The sequence below is a fragment of the Spinacia oleracea genome, chromosome 5, assembly GCF_020520425.1.
Source record: "Spinacia oleracea cultivar Varoflay chromosome 5, BTI_SOV_V1, whole genome shotgun sequence".
Taxonomy (NCBI): Eukaryota; Viridiplantae; Streptophyta; class Magnoliopsida; order Caryophyllales; family Amaranthaceae; genus Spinacia; species Spinacia oleracea.
The window spans coordinates 23,456,805-23,484,029 of NC_079491.1; the positions used below are offsets into that span (position 1 = coordinate 23,456,805).

At 35.9% G+C, this 27,225-nt stretch overlaps 1 protein-coding gene across 5 annotated transcripts; it reads right to left on the minus strand.

Moving 5' to 3' along the window:
• On the minus strand, positions 1–27,225 carry LOC110802705 (histone H3-lysine(4) N-trimethyltransferase ATX1). 5 transcript variants are annotated; one of them, XR_002537283.2, is made up of 23 exons: positions 26,281–27,225; positions 26,123–26,174; positions 25,954–26,028; positions 25,639–25,855; positions 24,624–24,747; positions 24,416–24,520; positions 20,884–20,989; positions 20,406–20,549; positions 20,078–20,125; positions 19,471–19,585; positions 19,329–19,394; positions 19,191–19,252; positions 19,031–19,087; positions 17,649–17,717; positions 17,298–17,496; positions 16,637–16,912; positions 14,865–14,926; positions 14,706–14,783; positions 14,290–14,385; positions 13,349–13,452; positions 13,125–13,271; positions 8,349–8,569; positions 1–671 (listed from the first exon to the last, which is right to left on the minus strand). XR_002537283.2 is itself a non-coding variant. In XM_022008156.2 (22 exons), exons 1-21 carry the CDS (start codon positions 27,012–27,014, stop codon positions 13,130–13,132), a joined length of 2,931 nt encoding a protein of 976 aa, XP_021863848.1. In that variant the 5' UTR covers positions 27,015–27,225; the 3' UTR covers positions 1–671; positions 13,125–13,129. The 5 variants fall into 5 exon arrangements, 4 of the variants coding, with proteins under 4 accessions (XP_021863848.1, XP_021863849.1, XP_056686478.1 ...); XM_022008156.2 differs by lacking the exon at positions 8,349–8,569; XM_022008157.2 differs by lacking the exon at positions 8,349–8,569 and having other exon boundaries at positions 13,089–13,271.

Genomic DNA, 27,225 nt, shown 5'->3' on the forward strand with positions numbered 1-27,225 from the left:
TGAAGTATAAAATGCCACGCACACATCGCATGCGTAAACACTATCTAGATATATTTCAGTTGCTTTCCAAATAGTTTCAAACTAAATTTCCTACGGAGTATATTTTACAAAGTACAAACACATATTTGTTCAATTTAAGACAATGATATCTAAGTTCCTAGGCTTTCAAGTTTCAACAAATTAGTTCCACAAAACAATTGGAGTTTTTATGTACATTAACTATCTTCCATATTTCCTTTCAAAATTAATACGCATATTGAATATTAATACATTTACAATAATATGTCAAAAAAATACATTTACAATAAAGCATGTTCACACTAAAAATTTAAATGCAGGAAGGCTTCCAGACGCATAAGACCGCTGATATTGGTAGAACCTCTTGGAAACATGTCATCAAAGAGTAAGCATAAACCTGATAAGGAGCATAATAAGAATACATCTGCTGCAGAAGAATGGTTGACGCGTCTAAAGAAGTAGCGAATTTTCTGATGGAGAAGCTGGGCACCCGAGCAAAGGAAGCCGGGGAGGAAACCCGAACACTGAAGTCACAACTCTCAAAATGCTGTAAAAATAGCAACTGAAAAATCTGCAACAGTTCATCCCGGTGTCCATCAAATAAATTGGAGAAGCTCTCAAGTCTCAACTACAAAAATCTAACACACAAGGTGCTGCAAAAAAAACATACAAAAACGCACAACCAGGTCAGTTACTGACTTCATTTAACAGGAACCGGATGTAAACAAAGCAAGGGACTTAAATAGATGAAAAAATTGCCCAATTCCATTAAACATTAAGAAGATAAATGCCATGGTTTCTAAGAAGCTACATAATCAATGAACAGAAAGGGCAGCACATGAGTTAAACTTCCCTATTTGTAGCAGCCAACAGACTTAATGGGCGCAAAAGGGAGAAGATCCTCTTTATAAACAAAATAAAAGAAAAGGATGGTCCATTCATAAATCAGCTTTTGTTAATGCATGAAAGGGGGGAATACAGGAGTGTTCTGGGAATTCTTTTTTTACTAGCTTAGGTGTCATTGTCTGAAGTTGGGAAATGGATAGGATCCTAACACAGTGCAAACTAACTGATAACCTCACAAATTTGTTACTTGAACACAAAATCACTAATGTTTCTTACATATGCACACTTCACGTTATAGTTTCACTCTTAGGTTTTGTTCTCTTCACCTTATTCTTATTGTTTATTACTTATTTTTCTTAAAATTAGACCAAATAAGAAAATTTCAGACGAGACAAGAAAAAGCACTCACAAAATTCAGACCAGATAGACCAAACTAGAAACTAGAAAAATCAGACTAGGCCAAGTGATGAGAACAGAGCCTTAGTAACATGAATGTCACAAACGGCATAACAATCTATCAGATAATAGAAAAACTTAAGGCACAAAAAAGCATCAACAGAGTACGCAAAGCAAGGACAAACACAAAGTAGAAGTTCAAAGACAGAGAGAATGGTAATTTACTTTATACTCCCTTTGTCCCCTTTTGTTCGCTCCATTTCTTTTTTGGGATGTCCCCAAAAGATTGTCCAATACTAATCATGACCGCGGGGGGGGGGGGGACAACTTTAAACTCACACTTTTGTCTCTTATCAACTCAACCCAACAAAAAATTTTAACTCAGCCCCAATGGGGCAAACAAAAGAAAATGGAAGGAAATAAAAAGAAACAATACTCTAGAACGACAGAAAAAAAAATTAGATTCTCCCTTTATCAATATGCACCAAATTACTAGTTATAAATGCTTTAGAACTCGAGGAGAGGATTAAATTTAGAGTTAGCATCATCCTCTTGTAATTACTTAGGCTACGTATGTTTCAACGGAAAATGGCTTTCCATGGAAAACAAATGTAAATTAGTTTTCCTTTGTTTGTTTCCTTACACGAAAAGTTAGTGAGAAACGAAATGGAAGTGGAAAGGAGAGAATACATGGGAGGAGAGATAAAGAAATGTAAGGGGATAGATAGGAAAATGTAGCATTTCATTTGTTTGTTTCCTTACACGAAAAGTTAGTGAGGGAAAAAAATGGAAGTGGAAAGGAAATAATAGATGGGAGGAGAGATAAAGAAATGTAAGGGGATAGAAAGGAAAATGTAGCATTCCTTCTTTACAAAATAGTAACCGACTCAAAGGTGATCCTACATGAAGGCCAATAATAAAATTGCTCCAAATCTTTGGGAGATGCTCTCACACTTTAACTATATAAATTATCTCACAAACCAAATATAGGAAATAGTAATCCCCTTTACCTTTAAATATTTCCATAAAGTTTCTCTAACCAAATGGTCACATGGTTTTGTGTTAACTTATTTTATTTCAACTAATTTTATCATATTAACTTGTTTTGTCTGAAAATTTATCAAAAACTTATCTTATCTAAAATAGATCAAAATAAAGTCCAATGGAACAAGCCTAAGATATATCTTTCTTGTTAGATCTTTCTATCATAGCACCAAACAAGTTTATAAATAGATGTACAACTCAGTAATCTCATATCCATGGTCATTCTCCATTATTCCATGGGTTGCCTACAAACACAACTTACACCTCTTAACTGAATCTCTTATTTTTTTTCTTGGAGTTGAAACCCTAAAAGCTTTACTAATTTGCCATTTCATCATTACGAACATAAAGATTTGAAGTATAGACATTAGAAAGAGATTGGCTCACTTCAATTAGATACACTAGCTTCGTTATGGTCTTGATCGCCTTGGTGCTTTTACTTCCATGATTCCAAAAGGTAATCTTAACTCTGCTTCCAAACATTTCATCTTGTCTTCAAATAATAGTATTTCTAAAATGAAAGTTTCCTCAAGCTTCATTTGTTCAAATTCACTCTTAGGCTCCGTTTGGTAGGGCGTAAAACGTTTTCATGGAAAACGATTTCCCCATTTTTAATCATTTTACGTTGTTTGGTTGGGTAAGTGATGGAAAACAATTTTTCATTACTCTCTCAAAGATGGAAAACCCTTTTCCATTTGAAAGAGAGGGAAACCACTTTTCCTTCTTTCCTCCTTACCTCCATCTCCTTTCTTTCCCTTAATCTTCACCATCTTCTCCCATTTTAGTTACCAAACAAAGAAAAACTAGTTTGGAATTGTGTTTTCCCTTGAAAATTGTTTTCCATGGAAAATCGTTTTACAATGAAAACATTTTACGCCTTACCAAACGGAGTCTTAGTGCAAAATTAACCCACTATGTGCTTCTCTTAAGTGAATGTGAATAATATTACCCATTTTCCCAAATCCACAATATTAAAAACCCTAGATTACAAAATCAAATCTCAAATTTTAGTATCCCGCGCATTATTCGTTTTTTATTGTTTTTGGCAAAGAGAAGATCAATTTTAAGGTTTTAGCATGTGTGGGAGAAGACGGTTTGATTCAATAAAAAGTAAATATCTTGCCCCCATCACTAAAAACACTATAAAAATAGGGGGGAAATAAAATGGAAGATCATGGTGGGATATCACATCAACAAGAACAACAAACCATAGCCTTCCTCAGAAGGATGGGGTCGGCTGAATTTTCTCGTGTGATCACTCACTAAGATCCCCGTTCTCCATTTACTTTTATCTAGTGTGGGTGCAAATCCACTTTCTTAATCTCATTCTTAACCCTTTGTCCTTAATCACCTTTGGCCTCATCTCCATTATCTCGACTTCTGACATGCACGAACCAACGTAGGTGGTTCTCCCTTATATTATCCTCAAGATTTCCTAATTTTATCCTTAACAAGGTGTTCCCAAAAAATCTCAACATACACATTTTTGCTACACTACAATCACATAATTGTCAACATGCGCATTTTTGCTACACTACAATCACAAAATCTTAACATGCTCCTTCCTAAATGTCAAATATTCAAACCCGAAAAGTAATGTCGGTGTAATTTGTCATTCAATAGAATTTTATTTTCTCCCGATAAAGGCACACTACAATCACATAATAACACATTTGTTGCTCACCAGAACCTCCGGGACTTAATTCTATTAGGTACACCGTACACCCTTATCAATATCTACATACCTTTGTAAAATTGATCCTACATACGTAAAACATTCACTTGCAAATAACCTTTCACCGTCTAAAGTTACAACATCCCTGTTTCACTCACTTGTAATACTAACTAAAATGGTAGGATATACCTGTAGTTTTAAATAGAAATTGGTGTGGTAATGAAAGCCTAACAAACAAACAAATTAATAAAATAGATTTTTGACAAAGAAATTAAAAAGACTGTTTTTTGGGCAAATAGTGATATTTATTAGGTTCTTCTTAGCAAATTTTCCTTCCTATTAAGAAAAATATACTCCCTCCGTCCCAGATTAATTGTTACACTTACTTTTGCACAAAGTTTTAGGTGATAAGTGATTGTTTGGTTATCAATTGTTATTTTATTGAAAAAGTAGATGTGATAAGAGTTAGTGGGATACTTTTTTAATTGAATGAGAAAGGGTGTGGGGACAAAAAAAAAAGTGGGAAGACATACAATATAAGAATTGTGGGGTCATACCTAATTTAGAAGTGTAACAACTAATCTGGGACGGACGAAAAAGGAAAGTGTAACAACTAATCTGGGACGGAGGGAGTACTACTTAATCTCTTTGCAAAACAGTATCTCTAAGTGACCTGGTGGTCAATTTTCCAATAATAATCTAGCAAGGATAACATGTACTCTTTTCTTGATCTTGATGCAAACATGTAATCTTTAGCCTAAGATAAAGTTTATGAGCATCTTACTCTTAAATCATGGGCATTCTGGCCGCCCAAATACTTTTTCTCGCTCATCCTTACCTCCTTCCCCCTCATTTTCTACTAAATTTCCCGAACTCTTTCCCAAACTCTGGTTTAAATTTAAATGTCCATATATACAAGGTCAGCATTCCTTATTTTTATCCTATATTCTCATATACATGTGTTTTAATAATTATGACAATTAAAGCGAAAAGAGATACTTCACACATGTCGTAACTGGTTTTATGATCCTCTGGTTCACACCAATGGCAACACGAATGGCAAGAACTTGTTGCAAAATTGCCAATTGAGTCAGTGACTTTAGGTAATAATCAACAATGTGCGTGGTCTTAATAACCAAATATACAGGGACAGAAGGTGGTTTGCGTGTAGTACTCCCTCAGTTTCTTTTAGTACTTCCTATTTAGAATCTTTTTGTGAGACAAAAAAGTCAAAGTAAGAAAAACAAATAGAAACGAAGGGAATATATCTTTGATAGAGAGGAATATAATTAGTTAGAAAGAATATCATAAACTTCTAAAGACCCTTAGACATAAAAAAAAAAAAAATAATAAGCATCTAAACGACAATGATATTGCACAGCCAAAACCAATCAAACTCGATCCTAACACTTGATGAGGAGCGCCATAAGGAAAGAAAACAACAATTGTTACAAAAATTCCTAGTCAAAAGAACTTTAATATAAATGGAGTCATTTTTTTCTAATAAAGAGCTCCACTTTGAACCCACACTTATGTCTCCTAAATACAATGCTCTTACAAATTCCCAGGAGAGGGAGTAAACCCATGCAAACCTCATGATTTTGAAAGCAATAGTTATTTTTTCAAAAATGTAATGCCAAAGAAAGTACGAGTTATTTACACATAGTTTGAAAAAATATAGGTAGTACTTACATGCTTCTCGTGGTAGAGACAAGAATGTTGAAGAGATGAGAATAGGAATATTTTCACTACGAGTGCAGCATACCTTTAAAAGTGAAAGGGAAACTTTAAGGATAGTTGTGTAACCAACTTTGCTTTACCGGGCCAAATTATCTAGCTATCAAGAAATATCATGTTCGAAAGACGAATGTGGGGAAGATGAGCCAAGTAAATTGTGTGGTAGAATGAGAGGAATTAGAATCCATGACAAACAAATTCACAAAAGGGTTAGAGTGGAACCAATAATGGATAAAATAGAGACACTGGTCCGGAGAATGAAGAATGGAGAAAAGGGAACTTGGGATGATGGAGAAGTCAAAAGAAGTTAAGATATGATGCCAAAATATGAGGAGTTAAAAGGACATAGAAGTTAGATCATTGCATTGGACATAGGTGGTTCAAAGGATTCACATGAATAACAGAGGAAGATACTAAATAGTATTCTTGCACTAAAAGTTGGAGTCGTTGGAGTAAAGCACAATACACAGAAGGAGAATACACACATACTACACAAGCCTTCCACCAACACAAGCCCTCCTTGTACACGAATACTAATTCTTAAATGGATCTGGTCCACTCTAAATTTATTGTGGACCATGCCTAAAAGAAAGTCTAACAACTTGATTCTAATTTATTTTGACAAGTTTATTAGAATTATGAAAATAAAATTCCAATTGGCGTCGTTAGTGCTTGAATGATGTGATTTTAAGTCACGACTCTCTTTTAAAAACATAGGGTTACTTTGGTTCAAAAGATGGTGATTATATCTAAGAGAATCGGTGTTTAATTTGTTATGTTCACTATGTGAACAATAAATGTCACTATGTATGTAAAAGAGGTGCTAGAGTAAAATATTGGCTTTAGGTCCACAATAATATTATTGTGGACTAGGTTCACGCAAGAATAATCCGTACACGAGTAATGACACACAATATCCCCATTATACTAATCCACTTTTCTTTAATATGACACACAATATCCCCATTATTCTTTATTTGTACTACTCCTTTGAGATTTTGTTATGTACTGGTTGTATTATTACTCACCCTAATAATTGCCGGGTTTGTGGCCCAAACTAATACTTTTAGATTTCTCTAATTAGTGGACTTGATATACCTAAACTCATAGATATTGGCCTTTGTTATTAAATCCAAGCAAGATACCAATTTGGTTTCTGAGACAGTTCTAGATTAATTGGATGGGCTAAAAAATTTGGGACACATAACCTAGCAACGATATATTTTTGTTAGTCTATCTCGGAAGTCAACCAAATGAATTCCTCTCAAACTTGGATATCAACTCTGATAAGAGTACCATCACTTAAAGAGTAGAAGCGAAGATGTTCTGAATATTGAAAGACAAGAAAAGTACTTTTAAGAGGCAACAATTATCATAATTTATCCACAGTGTTCACATTTGTCAAAGAATAGTAGTGAAAAACTATGACATGAGGAGGGCTAAGGTCAAATACACAAAACTACCTAACTTCGTCAATACCAAACAAAAATCTCAAAAGGGAAACAAAGTGGAGGGCAACGGTCTAAGGAGGGCAACGGTCTAAAACTCTAAAAGGGCAAGTCACAGCGTAGCGTTGATAAAACTATGACATAAGGAGGGCTAAGGTCAAAAATCTTATGCCCTCAGACTTAATATCTATAAAATCAAGAGAAGTCTAGTGTTGATAAAACCGGAAACTTCAAGAAACGTAAGCTCTAAATTCAATATCTGATAATTCCCAACAAACTCATCTTCTACACTTCAGCCATTCAATCATTATTCATCCTTTTTATTCCAATTCACAAAACACATCAATGGTAGAATGAAATTGCATCCAACACATCCATACAAGTGCCAAAGTATAAGTGCCAGAGCAAGGTAAAACAATGATAAAACATATAAGTACAGGATGATTAGCAACCTCACTCCTCATAACATAAACTACGGCAGCTTACAAGAATATAAGTCTTTCTCATTAGATCATCATGAGATCTCTTTGATTGTTGCCATGCAAAAAGACATGCTTCAGGGAGAGCTTTCATCTTCTGATTTCTATCAACAGAGATGCCCCTCAGAAAACTACAACACAACAGTTCCACTAATCCAATGATTACCTAGGCTTCCACCTCAACCAACTCAAGCATATTACAGCTAAACTATGTGAACCATACTGTTGCCTCCTAGCTTTTAAAGTGGTACAGCTTAGAAAATTTAGGGACTAAGCCTCGATCATAATAAATTTCATAGAAAAACATTATATCTCCTACAGAGTGATGTGAGGAAGCCTTAGAATCTAAAAATAAACAAAGTTTGCACATTTAGAAGAATGCCACAATCCACAAACTCAAACAAAATTGAATTAGATTTTTTTTACATTTAGCATAGCAGCCTTCAACACATATAGCTACCAAGAGAGAAAAATATAAACCGTCCCACACTCCCACCCTGATTAAATGAGGAGCTATGAGGGGTAAACCACAATATAGGTGTACAAATGCCACATATTCTCAATATTTTGCAGCACATCAAACTAAGGGAAGGCGTCAAGAATAAAATATCCAAAACATGTAAGGTCTATATACATACAAAGCTACTCAAGTTCATGGACCTAATGGTGATTACTAGAAGACAAAAGGAAAATATATGAGGCTACCATTGATTCTCATGATCTGAGGGGACAAGAATATTTAGAAAGGCATGAGAAGCTGAAACACTTTTTGTGTTTTAACAGTGAGAAGCTGAAAATAAACCATAGCTCTCCGGCCAAAAAAAGGCAAGGAAGGTAATCTGAGGTGAGAGCAGATTGTAGAAAAGAAATATGCTGTCGCCAACAGTAAGAATCTCAGAAGGGCTGCAATTGACGGGAGGGATCTTCTGCACAAGGGAAGTAGAAGATGTATCAGGTGCGATGTTATATACAAGGAAACAAACTTGTCGCGACAAAATCTGACAAAAACCAAATGTAGGGGTCAGTTTAGAAGGAAAAAGATGATTGAGATGCTCCCAACGATTGTGCAACCATGCAGGCGTAGATGAAACACTACAACCATACTATCAACCTTATACAAGCAGAAAAACTATCTTCAACAACCGTAATGGCAATGGCCTACAAGCTCTACTAACAAAATCAACCTCCATTCAGAGTGTACAGCCTTTTCTTTCTTGTAGCTGAGTTGAATAAAGTGCAATTGAATGATGGACTCCCGAATCACGAAGAATAAGGTTACATGAATTATGTCACCACCAGTGTTCCATTCCAGATGTGTATTATCAACGTGAGATGGCCGGAAATTTTATTAGATTATGCCAAATTTAGATCCGCTGGTTGTTTGGCCCACTCTTCCCTTTAAAAGCATGGATTCCAGGCTAGGGCGAATGGACAGAATGTGCTAAAATGAATATCTTCACCAAGTTACTCGTGTTTTATTTAACAACCGTTTGAATTATGATCATAACGACCGAAGTGACTACACATAACAAGTATGCAACGGTTTAACAATTAGCTCACCAGCTAGATAAAACCACAATTCATATCCACATTCATGTACCTTTTGACATATCCACTCCTAGAATCCTCCACATACTTAACTGTAATGCTGCTTGGGACCCACAGCCATGCAGGATAAACTGCAGTACCTACTGAAGTCGTGGATTTTCAATGGTAAATGAACATTGATCATCCATCCTTGTTCACCCAAATTCTACAGCTGTAATCAGCAGCGACCATGGTAAATTTTATGAATAATTCACGAAGAGAAATACTTGTCATGTAGTGCAATCCTTGTTTTCCACTCATCAATGTATTCTCCATATTTAGAGATGTATTATGGATATTTTGTCGTCTTCGGATATTGGACCAAAGATCTTTGACACTGTTGTAAAGCATATTCAGCATTCCACATCCTAAAACAACATTGATTGACCTATTTGAACATTCTTAAGGCTGCTATGTTACTCCGACACTTCGTCTAGGTGTCAGTGTCGACATGACCCGACCCGCGACAAGATACTCAACACGAGTCCGGGAAGGTGTCGACACCTGTGTCGGAAAAGAGTCGGAAATGCAGTGTCGGAAAAGAGTTGGAAATGCAGTGTCAGAAAAGAGTCGGAAAAGAGTCGGAAATGCAGTGTCGGAAAAGAGTCTGAAATGCAGTGTCGGAAAATAGTGAAATGCAGTGTTGGAAAAGAGTCTGAAATGCAGTGTCGAAATCGAGAGAAAAGAAAATGAGTAAAATATTCAAAATTTGTCATTCAAAATGAAGATATACATCGTAGGTGATAAAATTCGTCTTACCCGAAACCAAAGGTACTGGATCTTGAAGAATTCAAAACCATAGATTTAGCAATTGAAGGTCAGGGAGGCGAGAGAAGAAAATATATATTGGGGCTTTTGTTGTAGAAGAAAAAACAAGTTGAATGCACTCTTCAATTCTTGTTTTCACTGACAATTGACTTCTTGAGAATCAGCCATGGCTATGGCTTTCGGCGTCTTCTTCCTTCCCGTCATTTTTTCTGTTTTGTGTTGTTGGTGGAGTGGTGGCCTTGGCACCTTTTAAATGAATTCAAAAGCATCAAACCTCTCTTTTTCGAACTAGGGTTTGGGTCTGTGGGAAGTGTAACAAACCCAAGTGATATCTTTAGTTCTTTACCAAAAATCTCATTTTCAGCTTCTTTTTTTTAATTATTATATGCTTAATTTACAAGTCTTTGTGTGTTTAAACGCTTTTAAAGAATTCTTATCGTGTTTTGTAATTTTAATTTTAACTTTTATTAATCTTTGATCTTTTTTTTAGTTAACTACTCCCTCTGTTCCATATTGTTCCTCATGTTTACTATTCATACGGTCAAAGTTTAAAAACTTTGACCGTAATTAATAGTATGATTAAGAGTATAAATGTTAACTTGTGGGATATCATTGGATTCGTTTCATTATAAATTTTCTAAATATCACTTTTTTATAATTTTTACAAATACGAAATTAAAAGTATTAACGGTCAAAGTAGTGCATTGGAGACCGCGCATAATGGAAAAGTGAGGAACATTATGGAACGGAGGGAGTATTTTCATATTTTTATAAACAGTGTCGATTTTTTATCCACCCGTGTCTAGAAAACAAGTCAAGACACTCCTTTGACCGTGTTGGAGTGTCTGCAAATATTTAATATTTGGATCTGAGAGTCAGATACTCCGACACCTTGTCAGACACGACACTTCAACCCGTCTCTGAGCAACATAGTAAGGCTGACATTCGAGGCATCTAAAACGGCTACAAGCAAAAGTTTGACAACCATAAAGAAAAGGTAACATTTTTTATCTTTTTCAAAATTTTCTTCATTAAATTGATTGTCGTCTTCTGATATGCAAAGATGGCTCACCATATGTAGACCACGTAATGTCCACCCGCTCAAAAAAAAAAAATGTCATACATTTTGAATTTTTGATATTTTGGCCATCTCAGTAGGCTACGGTCAGCAATATCAAGATCCCCAACAAATCACTACCTAAAAAATCAAACTTCTCTTCCGAAATTCAATGGAAGTTCCCAAAAATAAACCAAGCAATATCCATGAGCATTAAAAGGAGTAATCAAGACACAAAGAATTCTGTCACTTAGGCACTGAGGCCACTGACTATTCTTCAGAATCTATTATCTAGGAATCGGAATACTACGTTATTTCATCTCATCAGAGAAAATCAATGGAGGAAGTCATGAAGTCTGTTTTCCTGATCATAAAGTCAAAAGGTTTTAGTCTGTTTTCGTTTTCTCTCTATTTTTAGTTTTTTTTTTATATATATATATATATATATATATATATATATATATATATATATATATATATATATATATTTAAAAAAAATTCTTTTATTTCTTTTTTTATTATTATTTTCCCTTTTTTTTTGAAAATGTACTTATTTTACTTATTCATTTATTTTAAACTTTACTTATTTTTTATTATCTCTTACAATACTTTTTCCTATGTTACTCAGACACGGGTGTCGGTGTCGTGTCAGACACGGGTGTCGGTGTCGTGTCAGACACGGGTGTCGGAGTATCCGACACTCCGATTCAAATTTTTGTAGACACTTCGACACGGTCAAAGGAGTGTCTTGACTAGATTTTTAGACACGGCTACCATATAAAGTGTCGGAAAAAAATCGACACTTTTTATAAATTAAAAAATTTCTGAAAGTAAACATTAAAAATAATAATAATATGGTATTATGTACTCCGTATTTAATAGGCTAAGGTAAAAGTCTTTGTATAGGGATGATAAAAGTCTTATCTAGGTAAGGTGAGTGGTGTAAAAAAAATAAAAACAAAAAAATAAAATACGGAGTAGTTGTTAAAAACTAAAAAAAATCCCTCAAAAAGATAAAAGATTCCCTCAAAACAGTGAGCTGTACCGCTACAAAACTTTAATAAATAAAAGAAAAATTAAAAATATCAAAAACAATTAATAAAAGATGAAGGGTTCATGAACCAACACCTGTAATTAAAGCTTTTATTAAAGCTTTTAGTCTTTTCCTGTGCAATATGATACACGAAAGTCAAGGACCACAACCCACTCTCTGTCTTTCTTTCTTCTTTCTCTCTCCTCAACCCTTCTTTCTGTTTTCTTTCTTCTTTCTCTTCTGAACCCTTATTTCAGCCATTTTTTCCGGCCGATTCGCCTCACCAAGGAGACCAAAAGCCCATTATTTTTTCGGTGAAATTAAGATCTACATCAAAGAGAAAGAGTTCGACACCTGATTTTTTTATTCTTTTCCGAAACCGGTGTCGACACCTCCCCGGACACGTGTCGAGAGTCGTGTCACGGGTCGGGTCGTGTCGACACTTACACCCACCGCCGGGCGCCGTGTCGGAGTAACATAGATTTTTTCTATAATATATATACATTTTCCTCTTATCTTACTTTCGTTAATTCCGCTTTCTGGTCTGATTGGTAACAATGACGATCTCTTACGACGATTCATGTTAGCCGACCCCAAAACATTTTGGGACTAAGGCTTTGTTGTTGTTGTTGTAAAGTCAAAAGGTTTTAACTTTTAACTACGAGTTCAATTACGTTCTTTAATTGGTTCAATACATATCACAGAAACTTCCTCATATGGCCATAGAGGCATAGATCTCTTTTAGAACTTCAACTGTACTTTTTGGAAGTTTGTAGCAGATACCATTCAGTCACTTCCCAAAACCATAGTAGTCCTCACCCCCCACCCACCCCCCCCCCACCCCACCAAATAAACCAACCTCCCTGCCTGCACCACAGAAATTTGAAAAGAAAGATAAAGAAACCACATCTTCAAAGAGTTTATGCGCAGTTTCAATAAAAATTGAGGAAAATAACACCATCCAAAGCATTTCAAAGAACAATAAGAGTTCATCACTTACAAGTGAAGAAGAAAGTTTGTATGTGGATTCACTTACAGTTGCTACTCTCCCCTCCAATCTATCAGATCACTGCGAGGAACATATAGCTTAGAAGCTTGCTGCTCAGCTTCGACATCATTAACTACTCCTCGACATCTTTCAGAGCCACAATAACATTTAAGTTGTTCATCAATGGAAAGGAACCTGGACCATGAAAATTCAAGCTTACAGGCTACCGAATAAATGGATTGAATTGCAACAAACAAGCTCACAAGTCAAACCTGTAGTCATAAGTCAGTTCTTCCCACAAATTGATATCTCTTTTCGCAAAAATTATTATGTGTTCATCACCACTAACGGATATAACTCTAGAATAACAATTGGGCTGCACAAAGTACAAAGTAAAGTTACAAATCCCAAACAATCTGAGGCATAACTGATTCCAAACAAGAAGGCAATATCACCATGCTTTACAAACAAACACAACTAATCATAGTTCATAACCTTAATAATTTAAGGGAATACTGTAATAGGCCTTTTTGTCATATTTCATTTACAATATCTTCTGACCATAATGCCATGCCTTGATCTAGCAAGTTGAGATGGAAACAAGAAAAATGATTGAGTGCCTAAGCAAAGCTAATTTGCTCGCAGATCATCTCAGAAAAAATGGAATGACGGACATCTAAACTCTCAGTGACACTTTGCAATATACTCCCTCTGTAAAAATTAGGTGTTACATATACCATTTGCGGCCGTATTTATTTAAGCGTTACATTTCTATTTTTGGTAAGTTTTCTACCCACTCACAAATAATTTAATATATCTTACTTTTCTATGGGTCCACCACTAAAATAAACTCCCTCTCTACTTTGATTAAAATACTTTTCCCACAATTTTTTTCCTATTTGTGTATTATCCCTCCCCACTTGCTTTATTATTTATATTACATTCAACTCTCCTTTCTTAATACTTATGCCGGTCAACATGTAACTCCTAACAAATACGGAGGGGGTAGATAAATCTTGTCAAATCTACCAATAATGTAACCTTAATTTATCAATTGAACTAGTTGAATATTATACTTTTGCGACGCTACCATCAATGGTATTTCAGAAGATAATTTTGAAATTTACAAGATAAAAGCAAAGAACACCAGGAAATGAGAAAAGTTTCCATGTGCTGTATAACATTTGGATAGAAGAAGGGAGTAAAAAATTACTTCACATGAATGGTTGATCAAATGAGCAATGCTTCCTGCTCGCGTAGCATCAATGACACGCTCATCATCAATCCTGAACATATAAGTTCCAGCACCCTGCAAATGGTATCAGTCAAATTAAAAGGTGTTCTGAAGTCAAATTGAAAGGTGTTCTTACAAATATTAAACAATTATAAATGTCTACATGGACACAAAGTGTAAGAAAACCAAGTACTAATTATAGATTTGTTTAGATAATGGAACATTGATTAGAGAAGAGAAAGAATACGACAACACAGAATCATGATAAATCCACATGGATGCCACCATGTTGCCATGATAGTGACCATCTTTGCTTCCAAGAAGATTGGCAGACCATTGAATTTCACTTTGCACTAAATACAAACACACAAGTAAAATGTTTCGATTTCACTTACAACCAATGAATTGTATATTAAGTGTTCTCTTCGATCAGCCACTGGCGGTCTAACAAGTTCACCGGTATATTCGATAACCTGAATCAAACAAAGTAAGTTACTAAAATTTTCCTGCAAACATTTATAGAAGTCAAGATGCTGGAGCAAAAAAAAAAGTACCATGTCTCCAGCTTTATGTGGCTGCTTTGCAAAGATTCCAAATCCATGTATTCTAGATTTTCCTATAGAAAAAATACTAGCAATCAACATACAAACGTAAAATGTCGAACAATATTTTGAGGTATAAATACGACTAGTGTCCTCATACATACTAAACCAATTCAGTCTTTATGAACCAACACAAAGTAAAAACTCAAGAACGGTTCCAAGTCCAAATACCAGCTAGCCAAGACCAGCTAGTCTTGATTAAATACACAAGTATGATGAAAAAGTTAAGGTAAGAAGTCACGAAACTTGCATTCAGAAGTTTGTTCAAAAGTAGTAACATAGCAATAGTATTTGGCACATATTAAGCTCATGCGTTTTAAAATATTTTAACAATAAATAATTATAATATTAATACTTCATGCTTAGGCCTTGTTCTCTTCAACTTAGAGGATCTTATTTAAATAAGTTTCGGGTCTTATAAGTTCAGATAAGTTCTTAAAAGTCAAATAAGGTCTTATAAAGTCCAGACATCCTGTAAGTTAAATAAGGTCCTATAATTTCCAATAAGGTCCTATAAATAATAATAAAGTCTTATAAGTTCCAATAGGATCCTATAAGTTTCAATTAATATTATGATTTTTTGCGTTATTATATTAAATAAATCATATTTATAGTATTACATTAAAATAATTTGTGGTTACTAATTGACGATAATAATTATCAATGATACGTAAGTATTAATTAATATGTTATTATTAATCACCATAAATATAATTATAAGGGGAAAACTTAATAAACACTTTTAAAATTACGTGTACATCACAAATCAATGGATGATATTTTTGGTGAGACTCAAATAATCATAATATTACTTCTTAATCAATGCATTAACTAAAAGTAATAACTTCCTACTTACAATTTTCCCCCTAACATGTGACTCGTGAAATACTCGTATGGAGTATCAAAGAGTTGTTTTCGTCCGTGATAAAGTTCCAATATGGAGTATAAAAAGGTTTATTAAAGAGCCAATCACAAATATTTTACAAATGGGTCGAATTCATACTTGGATTTTATAAATTTTGAATTATTATCAAGGAGTAATACTTTATATTATTAATAATAACATAAAAGACATAATTATTAATATAAGAACCAAATCATAATTACTTTATTAATTTATATTTACAATCAACTAATATCAATATTCTAATGGCTTTCTCAAAAAAAAAAAAAATTCTAATGGCTAAAAGTTTAGTAATAATCTAATAAATTTAAATAAAGTCTAATAAGTAATAAGGTTATATAAGGTCTTGTAAGGTTCAATAAGGTCCTATAAGTTCAAATAAGTTTAGATAATTTCAGGTCCTATATGTTGAAGAGAACATACCCTTAGTGTTGAGTATCCTTGGGGCATCAGATAGCTTCACATGAACTGTCCTATAAGAAAAAGCAGTTACTAAAATTATCCTCTGTCCCACCCCCACCCACCCCCCCCCCCCCCCCGGTCCCGGCATAAAAATTGTGGGTCTGCCAATGGTTGCATAATGCATATGTATTTCCATGGTAGACAGCATCAAAATAGAGATACCTAAGTGTTAATATAATACTTCGTACAACTTAGCATGAAATGCAAGATTTTCTACATTGACTGCGCATGGTATCAAAGCATCGGTGAGCCTTTACTAAATGACTTAAAGAAAATTGAGTCATGCACGCCGATCTTCAAATGAATTTTGTTGTTGTTTATGTTAGGTTCACAATAAACTGTAAAGATAAGTCCTTACCAAATGCTAATCGTTTCCTAGTTGTCTCCCTCATGTATCTATATTTATCAGCCATCGAAAGTATGCTAGGCAGAGCTTCCTGATTTGAAGATCCATTTTGAATGCCTGAAGTTGACTTAGAGCCACTATCCGCATTGTCCTCTGCTGCTATGCGAGCCATGGACTCATGTACGTAGTAACAACCAACCAAATGTGGCATATTTAGCAAAAAGGAACGTTTTGCAGCAAGGATTTCCGGTTCTTTACGTCCCCTTCGGGCAGAATAATCATAAGGCTCTGTTCAAGTCGCAAAAGAAATTCAGAGAGCAGTAAATAATAACCTTACATAGAAATAAATGCAGGAAATAAACTCAATGCATGAACGCCAAAACAAGATAGCGCAAAATGTTGAGCAATTTTTGGTGCGTATTAGAAATGTCCAATATATCAAAAATATAAAAACAATTTCGGCTTGTACAGTTAGTCTAAACTTTAAAGTAAGTGACTTGAGAACATATATGTCATTGATACTGTTGCATTCTATTCATCCATACACTCAAAAGGAAGGTCAGACATGAAGAACTCCAGTCTATGTGAAAATCAAAGGAGGTGAAATAAGCAAAAAGGTGCCTTTACAAACATCATTAATAATTCCCAGATAACCAGATGTACCAGAACATACCACAGCGCGCACAGCCAGATTCATTCGATGGGGGGATGTAGCTAGAATGCTGGCAAGACTTTTTCCCATTTGCCTCATCCATGATTGGACGATCATTAGATGGCTGCTTATGTTTCTTGCAGAAGGAAAGCAGGCGAATACACTGTTCTTCCTCGTCTTCATCTACAGAAATGAGATGAAGTCTGTCTTCATCTTCAAGCTATACATGCAAATAAATAACCAACAGAAGTTACAAAAGATAAAATGCATGAGCTTTATTTCTGATGTTGAATACAATTACAAAAAAATCAGAAAAGGCTTCTAATAACTGCCTCGCAAAGAAACCACTAAAACTAACAAAGTAAAATATACCTCAACACAGTAGCCAGAAACACGTGCACAGAGTGGATGATATGCAACATAACATGTGTTGTTAGAGCACTGAAATCAAATGACATTAATTTTGTCAATTTTCGTCATGATAAAAAATATAGAATATACTAAAAGCTGAAAGAATGACACAGAAAGCGGACAAGCTGTCCTCTAAATTAAAGTCAATATTACATCCATTGGCAAATCGGGACAAAAGGGGAAAATGAGAATGACAAAGTGATAGATCATAGCTTGTTTCTCATGCCCAAGCTAAAAGAAAGGAAATAAGGATTTAATTAGGAAAGGTAAAAGTATAAAAACAGAGAACATGATGTCTTCTCCAAAGTAATCAAACAGTCACAAATTTTCCAGTTTCTCTGAAGTGTCAACAATTGATACTCATAAGAAACCCCCACAGTACGTGCACAGAAAAAGTCAGGCGAAACCTCAGAAGCAAAATATAGAATGGAAATTTCTTGAGATATTCCTCTCCTACTAGACACCGTAACCTACAAAAAATGCTTCTTAGTGTAAGTCTTCTTTTTGTCTGTTCCAATGTAAGCATATTCTCTTCCATGTGAACAGTAACAGAGCACCCCCCCCCCAACTTTCACCTCATACAAAGATCTTGATCAGAGTTGCTCAACAAAAATCAGAAGCAAACTTGTCTCATTGATTTTCTAAGTTTCTTTGCTGTGGAGAGATCGGACAGTAGTAATATCACAGACATATTTAAAAGCGGCCTTAGGTAAGAACTATTGTGCTCATTCTGCTTAAAATTCTGGGCTAGGTGAACACCAAGAACTAGACAAAAGTATTGGGTTATTCCTTTTATAACAATACTAACAAAGATACACACAACGTGCACCCCCCCCCCCCCAAATGTATGTTCCCTGTTCTCTGCACCCTTGTTCCTATTTCTTTCTCTTTCTTCTCCAACTAGTTAATAGAAGTAGTTAGTAGTTACCACCACATCTTCAAGACAATCAATTGAAACAAAAGTGTGGTACTACACTGTTTGTAAAATATTTTCCTGGGGTACACTAGGATATAGCTGTTATTATACTGGTAAATTACTTGACTTGCTTCAGACTCACCTAGTTCACAGAAATTAAGGTTGCACACATGACATAACTCTTTCCATGCCAACACTGGAAAGAGTATAAGGAGCCAAAACACTCCAACTGATTCCTTATAGATGATATGAAGAACAGAGCACATAATTCTGCTATATTGCAGCTGTAACAGTTCCCATATTCTCAAAAATCCCAAGAAATAATATAGTACTCCCAAATTTCTTTCCAGCATCAGAGAAAAAATTCTATTAACAAGAATCAGAATGTTGAAACCTCGGTAAATTTTGAAAAGATAACCTATTTTACCTGGATGCAAGCTCCATAAGGGATATGACAAATACTACATACGAGCTTCCAGCGATCCTAAGAGGGAAAGGCCTCAAAGAAGTTAGCAGTAGAAAGGCATTATTGCAAACATGCATGGGCATCCATACTACTCCGTATAAACACATACAAGCGCAACTACCTTATTAATCCTGGTCAGACCGTCAATGGGCTCCATCTTTTTGATATCAGATAAGCACGTTTCTGCAAGAATTTCACTTAGGTCAAATATAAAAAAAGGAAATGCTGAAAGAGCCAGACACATAACGCACAAACGAACCAGGAATCCAGATAGCACAAGCTAGATGAGCCCAGTGACCATCAGTTGTGGGCTTCATAGCTCCACCTACAGGAATAGCAATTACAAAATTAATATGACAGGCATAATTGCATGTAACCATCATCAGTGCAGCTATCTGTACCTACAACAGGACATAGACGACAGGGTGGAATGGATTTAGGAGCTCCAGCTCGACACAGATTACACAACCAAAGTCTACCATCAACAGACTCTTCTCCATAGCACCTGGCATGAACCTGAGAAAGAAGTGTGCTATCATAAGTTATTCAAATATTATATCCCTCTGAAAATTAAGAAATTTCGTGACAAAAAAATGAGGTTCTCAGGGTATGCCTGGAATGAAGAGTAAGGGGTGGGATAAAAATTGGGAGCAAATTATGGAATTTTTTGGGGCAGGGATAAGGGTAAAAAAATCTGTGTGGGTAATGCATACCCCCGTGGGGAGGGGGGGATCTTATTACCCTACCCCACCTCTCAAATATAAAATATTCTCCCTCCCCTCTCAATCATCTCCGCTATCCTCCTACCACCACCACCTTCAACAACAACCATCATGAGTCTGACACCCTTCTAAGTTCTAACTCTTACATTGATTCCAGGCACACCCTCATTTGTAACAAGAGAAAAGGGCATGATGATGACTTTGTCCCAATTAAATGCATGTTAGTTGCATCAGGTCAGAAATAAAAATCCTCAAAAGGATAAGCAATAATGTAACAGATGCTCACCATCATTCTGCACTTATCACACTGCAGGAACAAATTGTTCTCGTACTCCTACGTAGAATAGAACAGCATATTACCATATTGAGAGAGATAAATAAAGCCCAGAAGACAAGATTATAAAGATTGAATAAAGAAAATTCCAAAACCATGTTAACAGCCTCACAGGCACACACATACATAGCACACATGAATGCACGCACGAGCGCTCACACACACATATATGCAGGCGTGCGCTAACACACACTCACACTGATAAAGCCAAACAAATATGTTCAAGAACTGCAAATAATTTTTTAAAAAAAAAGGTAAGAATGAGGATTTTGTTCCTCACCTCATCCATGTGGCATACATTGCATCGATCAAGATCTTTCCAATTAATATTAATAGGCCAATAGCCACTCGGCAAGTTCGGGTATCTTTCAGACAACAATTTGCTCGAAGAGAGTTTAAATGGCCCTTTAGAATATAAAACATCCTGCCAAAACCATAAAGTAATTAACGTCATTCAGGATGTTGCATCCAGAAATTAAAGAAGACAAAGCAAGAAAAACATTGAAATACAAACAATTTCTGGGAACATTTCCACACAAAATGCTAAAAGAGAGGTGTGATCTGAGATAATAATATAGTATTCTGCTGTGTACAAGTTCTGCAGAATGTAAATTTAGTATCTGAACCTCAACTATACGATACTCTCATTCATCAAGAGATACATTTACATCCACATTTCAAAAGATTTATATAGGTAAACCAACAGACATATGATGCTAGGCAAACCAATAGACTTAATTATAAGGATCAGTATTTACATCATCCCTCATTGAAGCCTCATCTGATTCAACAGCTTGAACATCCATTGATACACGTTGTTGCATGTTGACCATGCCTTTAGGAAGTTTCCGCTCGTTCAAGTACCTGATTAGAACAAAGTCTGCAAGCTTAGTATGATTACTACATGGCTCATGAACTGTGACCAAAAGACAATACACGGCAATCGACTAATGATGAGCAGCAAAAGAATTATTAGTAGACCAAGGATATTGTACGTAACTATCATGCCATACACAAAAATTGTTTTTAAAAGAAGTACTTTGATGCTATAAAGATTCTAAACAGCAAGAAGTGAAAATTCAAAGCCAACATATTTCATCAGCTTAAAACACACAAGAGTTTTCGTATTCGGATATACCTTACAAGAGGAATTTCAATACAAGACTTAGGGATCAATAAACATGCATGAAAAAGCAAGTATACAATATTGAATACCACCACAAGAGTTATAATCAGGCAGTATCCGAAAAGATATGATCCACAGAACAAGAAAGACAGCCCAGATTCCAGACAGATATCCCACCTTATTGCCCACCTAAAACTGCAGCCAATAAGTAAATATTACCCCCAATAGATCTAGAACATGGATGAGTAAGCTGGATTTATATGAAGCGCAAGAATGCTCCACGTAAATTCCAAACTCATTATTATTATCTTTGAAAATCAAAATTAAATTTCAAGCTCAGCCACCAGTCCCCAAAGAGAAACTCAAATCTAGGTCCATGTTTGGGCTTAGTTTCTTATCTGCAAACTCAAATCTAGGTCCATGTTTGGGCTTAGTTTCTTATCTGCGTTCAGTGACTTCAATCCAAGGTTAAGCTCCAGCCGTTTGTCCCTCTATACAATAAATTTACTCTGTTTGCAAATTGGATCTCTATTTTGAGACCTGAATTTCGACCCTCCTCCTTAATACCTCAATCTAGCCCTTACTACACAAATTACTCTATTTCATGAGTTATATTTCTTGAATCCAGTGATTTGGTGGAAGTCTAAAGTCCTGCCAACAAAAAATTTTGGAGGAAAGCTCTAAGCCCATTAATGGTCTAATTTTCCTCCTTGTCGGGGAAGGTTTTAACTTTTAGCCAACCTTGTCTTCGTTTCAGTACGGTGATCCTAGGTGCCTAAAGCCAGCTTTAGCCTAAGATCTTTTAACCGATCAGTTGTTTTTTGTCCCATAATGTGTTTTAGTTCATGAAAGGTGGCAGAGATGGTGGATCCATTATTTGCGCTCACCCTCCTCGTCAGCCCGACCACTGAAAGCAGTGGAGGTGACTCCTTCTGTCCTTCGTCCTCCTCCTTTAGATCTGATCTGGATGATTGAGTTCCTGTTGGTAGCTCAATTATAAAGAATATGATCATTTATTTGGTGTTTTGGACTTGGCCTTTATTTCATTCTACTCGTTTTTTATTTGATTTTTTTGATAATTATTGTATATGCTTAGTTTTAGATAGGTTTTGTTTTCTTTTTTGTATTTGATATTATTGTATATGCTTAGTTTTAGTTAGAGTTTGTTTTCTTCTTTGTTAAGCATAGTAGTTTATCTTAATTTCTTTGTGTTGGGCTTGGTAACGTGGTATTGTTCTTTCTAGGTATATTGAGGAGTGTATTTTATATAGTTTATTTTGCCTCTCTCTCTGTGAAGGACTACGTGAAGGTTTCTTAAGTCGGGTCTAGGGAGAGGAGTTTGGTACCGCGGCAGAACTAGGTCTAAGTGTTTCATGGTGATTTCTTGAGTTGTTTCTCCAAAGCTTGTATCTTATCCGTTGGGATTATTTAGGTTAGTGCTTCTTACGTAGACACTACCTAGTTTTCTTTCCGTATCAAAAAAATATATATATTATCTTTGAAAACAATCACATTGCTAGTCGTTCTATGATTTTGAGGAAGCACACCAAAAGGTCAGATATCAGATACAGTGAACTGACATGGAGAATACGCAACAATTTAAAAATATTGCATGTCTTTAAGGAATACATCCACTAGAAATTTTAAACAATGCCAAAAATGTCTCCCTTTTAACACAAGATTCTTTTATAATACTCCTCTAAACTCAACATGAGGATTCCAACTGAATGGAGAAGGCAATAATCGCAATAGAAAAGAAAAATGCTACAGGTATGTCTATAATTCTATATCAATGAAATCTAAAAAGAAGTGAATTACTGCACTTTTCTCAACTCTCATTATCTAAACACAGACCAGTTTTCTTCTTCAGTAATTTTCTAGGAGTCAGAGAGTGGATATCACAAAATTCTAGCATCTTATTCTATATTTCTATGTGAATCTCTAATAACAGACAAATATATGTAATTACAGCCGAACAACAATTTTTATACGAAGAGCTAACTCATAACAGGGGATTTTCCAGACTTGAAAACTTTGGAAAAGCAGGAGTCTTAATCTAAGAGGCGGGACAATGAATAAATAAACGGGAAATCAACAAAGGCACACACCTCACAAGAACAAGACAGTTAAGTAAAAACACACGCAAACAAAAGCATACATTGTAGAATATTTTGACATCAGGAGTAACGAAGTAACCACAGGTTAAAATGGAATGGAGAAATTGAAGTCCATATAAGCTGACTTAAAGCAAAGACCACGAGAATCTACCAGAAACAATGTTTCCTAAGAGAACACAGACGGCATTAATTATAGCACAATAAACACCCAGTCCAAACAAGGAATGCCACATTTGCAGATTTTGATCTCAAAATGTATTGAACTTACTTTTTAAAAAACAATTGTAGATTAGAACATCTAAATCACCCACCTAATTATATCATGCGAACATTTTACATAACTATTTTGGGATTAAAAAAATATAGAACTTTTAAAAAAATAACATAAGGTTTTTTTCCACGTGAGAACAGGCTAACCCTCCAACACCATCAATCTGACCCACGATAGAAGTATTAAAAAAAAAAGGTGGCCTTTGCAAAGCAAGAAAAATAATAATTGATATACACAAATCCAACCCCGAACAAAATGAACAAAATTGAAGAAGATAGGAATACACTATAAAGTCTCAATAAGAATACATAAGTTGAAAGATTTAGCTATTGTGCCTTTTAACAGAAAAGGAAAAGGCATATTTCTTTCAAGCAGAATAAGCTTTAATTTAAATAAAGGGATCAATAAATGCATTTCCAATACCCCAAGGAAGAAAAGGAAAACAAAATGCAAAATTACGTTGACCCATTACTCAAATCGCATAAAATTTTCTTAATGATGTCAATTTAATTAATTGACCGTGTAATCAAGCTTCAAAGCCTGCAATACAGATAAGGAAGAACTTACAGCAATTAATCAATAAACACATACATTTGTATATCCTAATAAGAAACATAAGCAACGTTATCAAGAAAAATACAGGTAATGCACATGAATGGATAGAGTTCCTAAGAAGGAGAATTAGCAGTCCCCTAACAAAGAAGCAAATGGAGAAGAAAAGGTAACTAAATCCCTACTCCTGAAATAGAAGAGGGTAAAACCTGGGGAAAACTTACATTTTTGCTTCTCTCAAGCTTCGGAGAAAACGTGTAGACTTGCACTTCAAATGAAAACAGGAGACGAGTCCTTTCACAAAAGACACTATCTGTTTCACCTGTATTCTGGTTGTCACAAGAAGTTATCAGCAACAACAACAAAAAGATCATACAAATTATATTCTCATCATTGCAGTAAGTGAGTAAAAGACTAAGAGCACAGGCCAACCTTGCAAAATCATGAGTTCCAAAAAATTGCACAGGGATTGACCTTTTTCCTGAGCAGTTATTCAGTCCTTTGCGGTCACCAATAAGCGATTCGTCAGAAATGACAGCCGGCCACATTGCATGACCTGAAAGAGAACACATGAGCATAAGATAGTTACGCTTAGTTTGGATAGCTAGATAGAAGGGAAAGGAAGGGAAGGGCGAAGGTGGAGCTCCCCTACCTCCAAATCTCTCCAATTTTGGAGGGATGTTGTTTATTAAAGACCTCTCCTTCCCCTTCTTTCCCACAAACCATTATCCAAACAAGCTAACCCGTTCCCCTCCCTCCCCACCTCCCCCCCCTAACACATGAGCATAAGATAGTTACGCTTAGTTTGGATAGCTAGATAGAAGGGAAAGGAAGGGAAGGGGGAAGGTGGAGCTCCCCTACCTCCAAATCTCTCCAATTTTGGAGGGATGTTGTTTATTAAAGACCTCTCCCTCCCCTTCTTTCCCACAACCCATAATCCAAACAAGCTAACCCGTTCCCCTCCCTCCCCCCCTCCCCCCCTCCCCCCCACATCTCCATTCTCCTCTGATCCAAACAATATGTTAGTCTACAAAAACATGAATGATAAGAATAAATATTTGCACATAAAGGGTCAGCACTCAGCAGCAATTGCTGTTAACTATTATAGTATTATCTATTGTATGCACGCACGGTGAGCAGGGTAGTGTTTCTGGACATGCAAAAGACTGTAAACATAAAACTGCATAGGTGGGAGGTTTTACGATAACATAATATATATGGAGGCAATGCCATTCAAATTCAAGCTCTTGTCTTTACCCTCAACCCAAGGGGATATTTTCATTCATTTGCAAAGAGAAAATAGATCCATCAAAGGGTAATCAAATACTCAATCCACAAGGATACAACAGAAGTCAATTCTGCTGACCACTTCCCAGTTAGTCCATATCACTTCATATATCTCAGTATTTAGTCCATACCACTTCATATATCTCAGTAGCCTACTCACCTGTAAGTTTTGCCCAAATTATATCCCCTGGCTCAAGGTCTCGACTTTCATCCACACTAGCAGCCAGCCCCATCAACTGACTGTAATCAGGATCATCATCATCTGTAAATTCTTTCCCTTTGAGGTTTAAGTTCTGCATTTCCTCTCTTGACATATGAAATTTGATCTGTTCTTGTGATAAAATCAGTTCTTCCTCATCACCATCTTCGTACTTAATCTGCATTTGAATCCGTATACATCTATTACAGAAAGCTCATACCATTCCGGATAACATTTCCACCATGGAAGCAAACAAATATAGTTAGAAGAACATACACTGTGCTTGTTCAATTCCGCATCATAGCCAGAAATAGAACCTTTATACCAAACATCGTCCAATGGCCAGTAAACCTACATTTACCCCAAAAGTAAGGTTTTTTTTTTACCATTTCTTCAACTCTATTAATTCATTCAGTGAAAAAAAGGAAAAAGCCAGTCAACTTGCCTGGCATTTTATACCAATAAATACCATAGGATCAACACCATCAAAAGTTAACCTGGGGCATAATACAGTTCACAACATACTAATGTAAAAAGTCTGATAAACAACAACAAAACATAAACAGATAATAATCTCAAAATTCAAAAGAAGAAACAACATACAGGAACCATTTTTTCGCCCGCCAATCGCTGTGGTTCTTGTGATTAGCGGAAGAATTTTGCTTCCTTTTCTTTACAACAGATGTACTAGTATTTACATTGTACTGGAATCGTGATTCCCTTAATCTGGGGCCATTCAACCTACACAAAACACTGGAATCCACCCCCAATTTGACAAGCTCTGAATTTCCAACTCGTCTTTTCTTATTAGGGAACCCCACCAACACATCCCCAACAAAACCCTCTTCCTCAAGTGGCTCCGCTTTCACCACAATCCCCTCCCCCTCGCCGTCCAATTTCTCTACCTGATGATCGAACCGCAACGAACTCCCCATACTCGTCTTCTTCTTCACTCGGCGAGAGTAAACCCGGATCACCTGCGACGAATCTAATAAAGGCTCTCCCTTTACCTGTTCATTACCTTCCCTCGTCTCCTCCCCCTCCTCTAACTGATGACAGATATGATCATCCAAGCAGCCGTCAATTAGGGTTAGCTTACGAGCTCGAACCTTCTTGGAGACGACATTGGAAGAGCCGCTAGCACCAACGCAAGGAGAAGTAGCGGAGTAAACATGGCGAAGAGGAAGAAACTTAATTGGAGTTCCGGCGTGATGATTGTCGATATCTTCCGCACTCCCCAATTTATGCGAATCCGGCAACTGTTGCAACTGATGTTGTTCTTGTTGCTGTTCATGGCAGTTATCCTGAATCAAGGTTTGTGAGGCAGGAAACGCCATTGGAGTGAAGGACAGAGAAAAGTAGGAGGGGAATCTCAATGTCGCTCTTGTTCTAGGGTTTTGAAAATGGGAGTGGAAGAAGAAATTTGGGGATTTGTGGGTGTTTTTGGAGGGATGGAGATTTCAGATTTTCGCCCAAAAAACTTCCGTTTTCCCGCCGTTTAGAGAGCGTGCGACTGACTGAGGGTGTTAGAGAGAGAGAAAGAGGTTG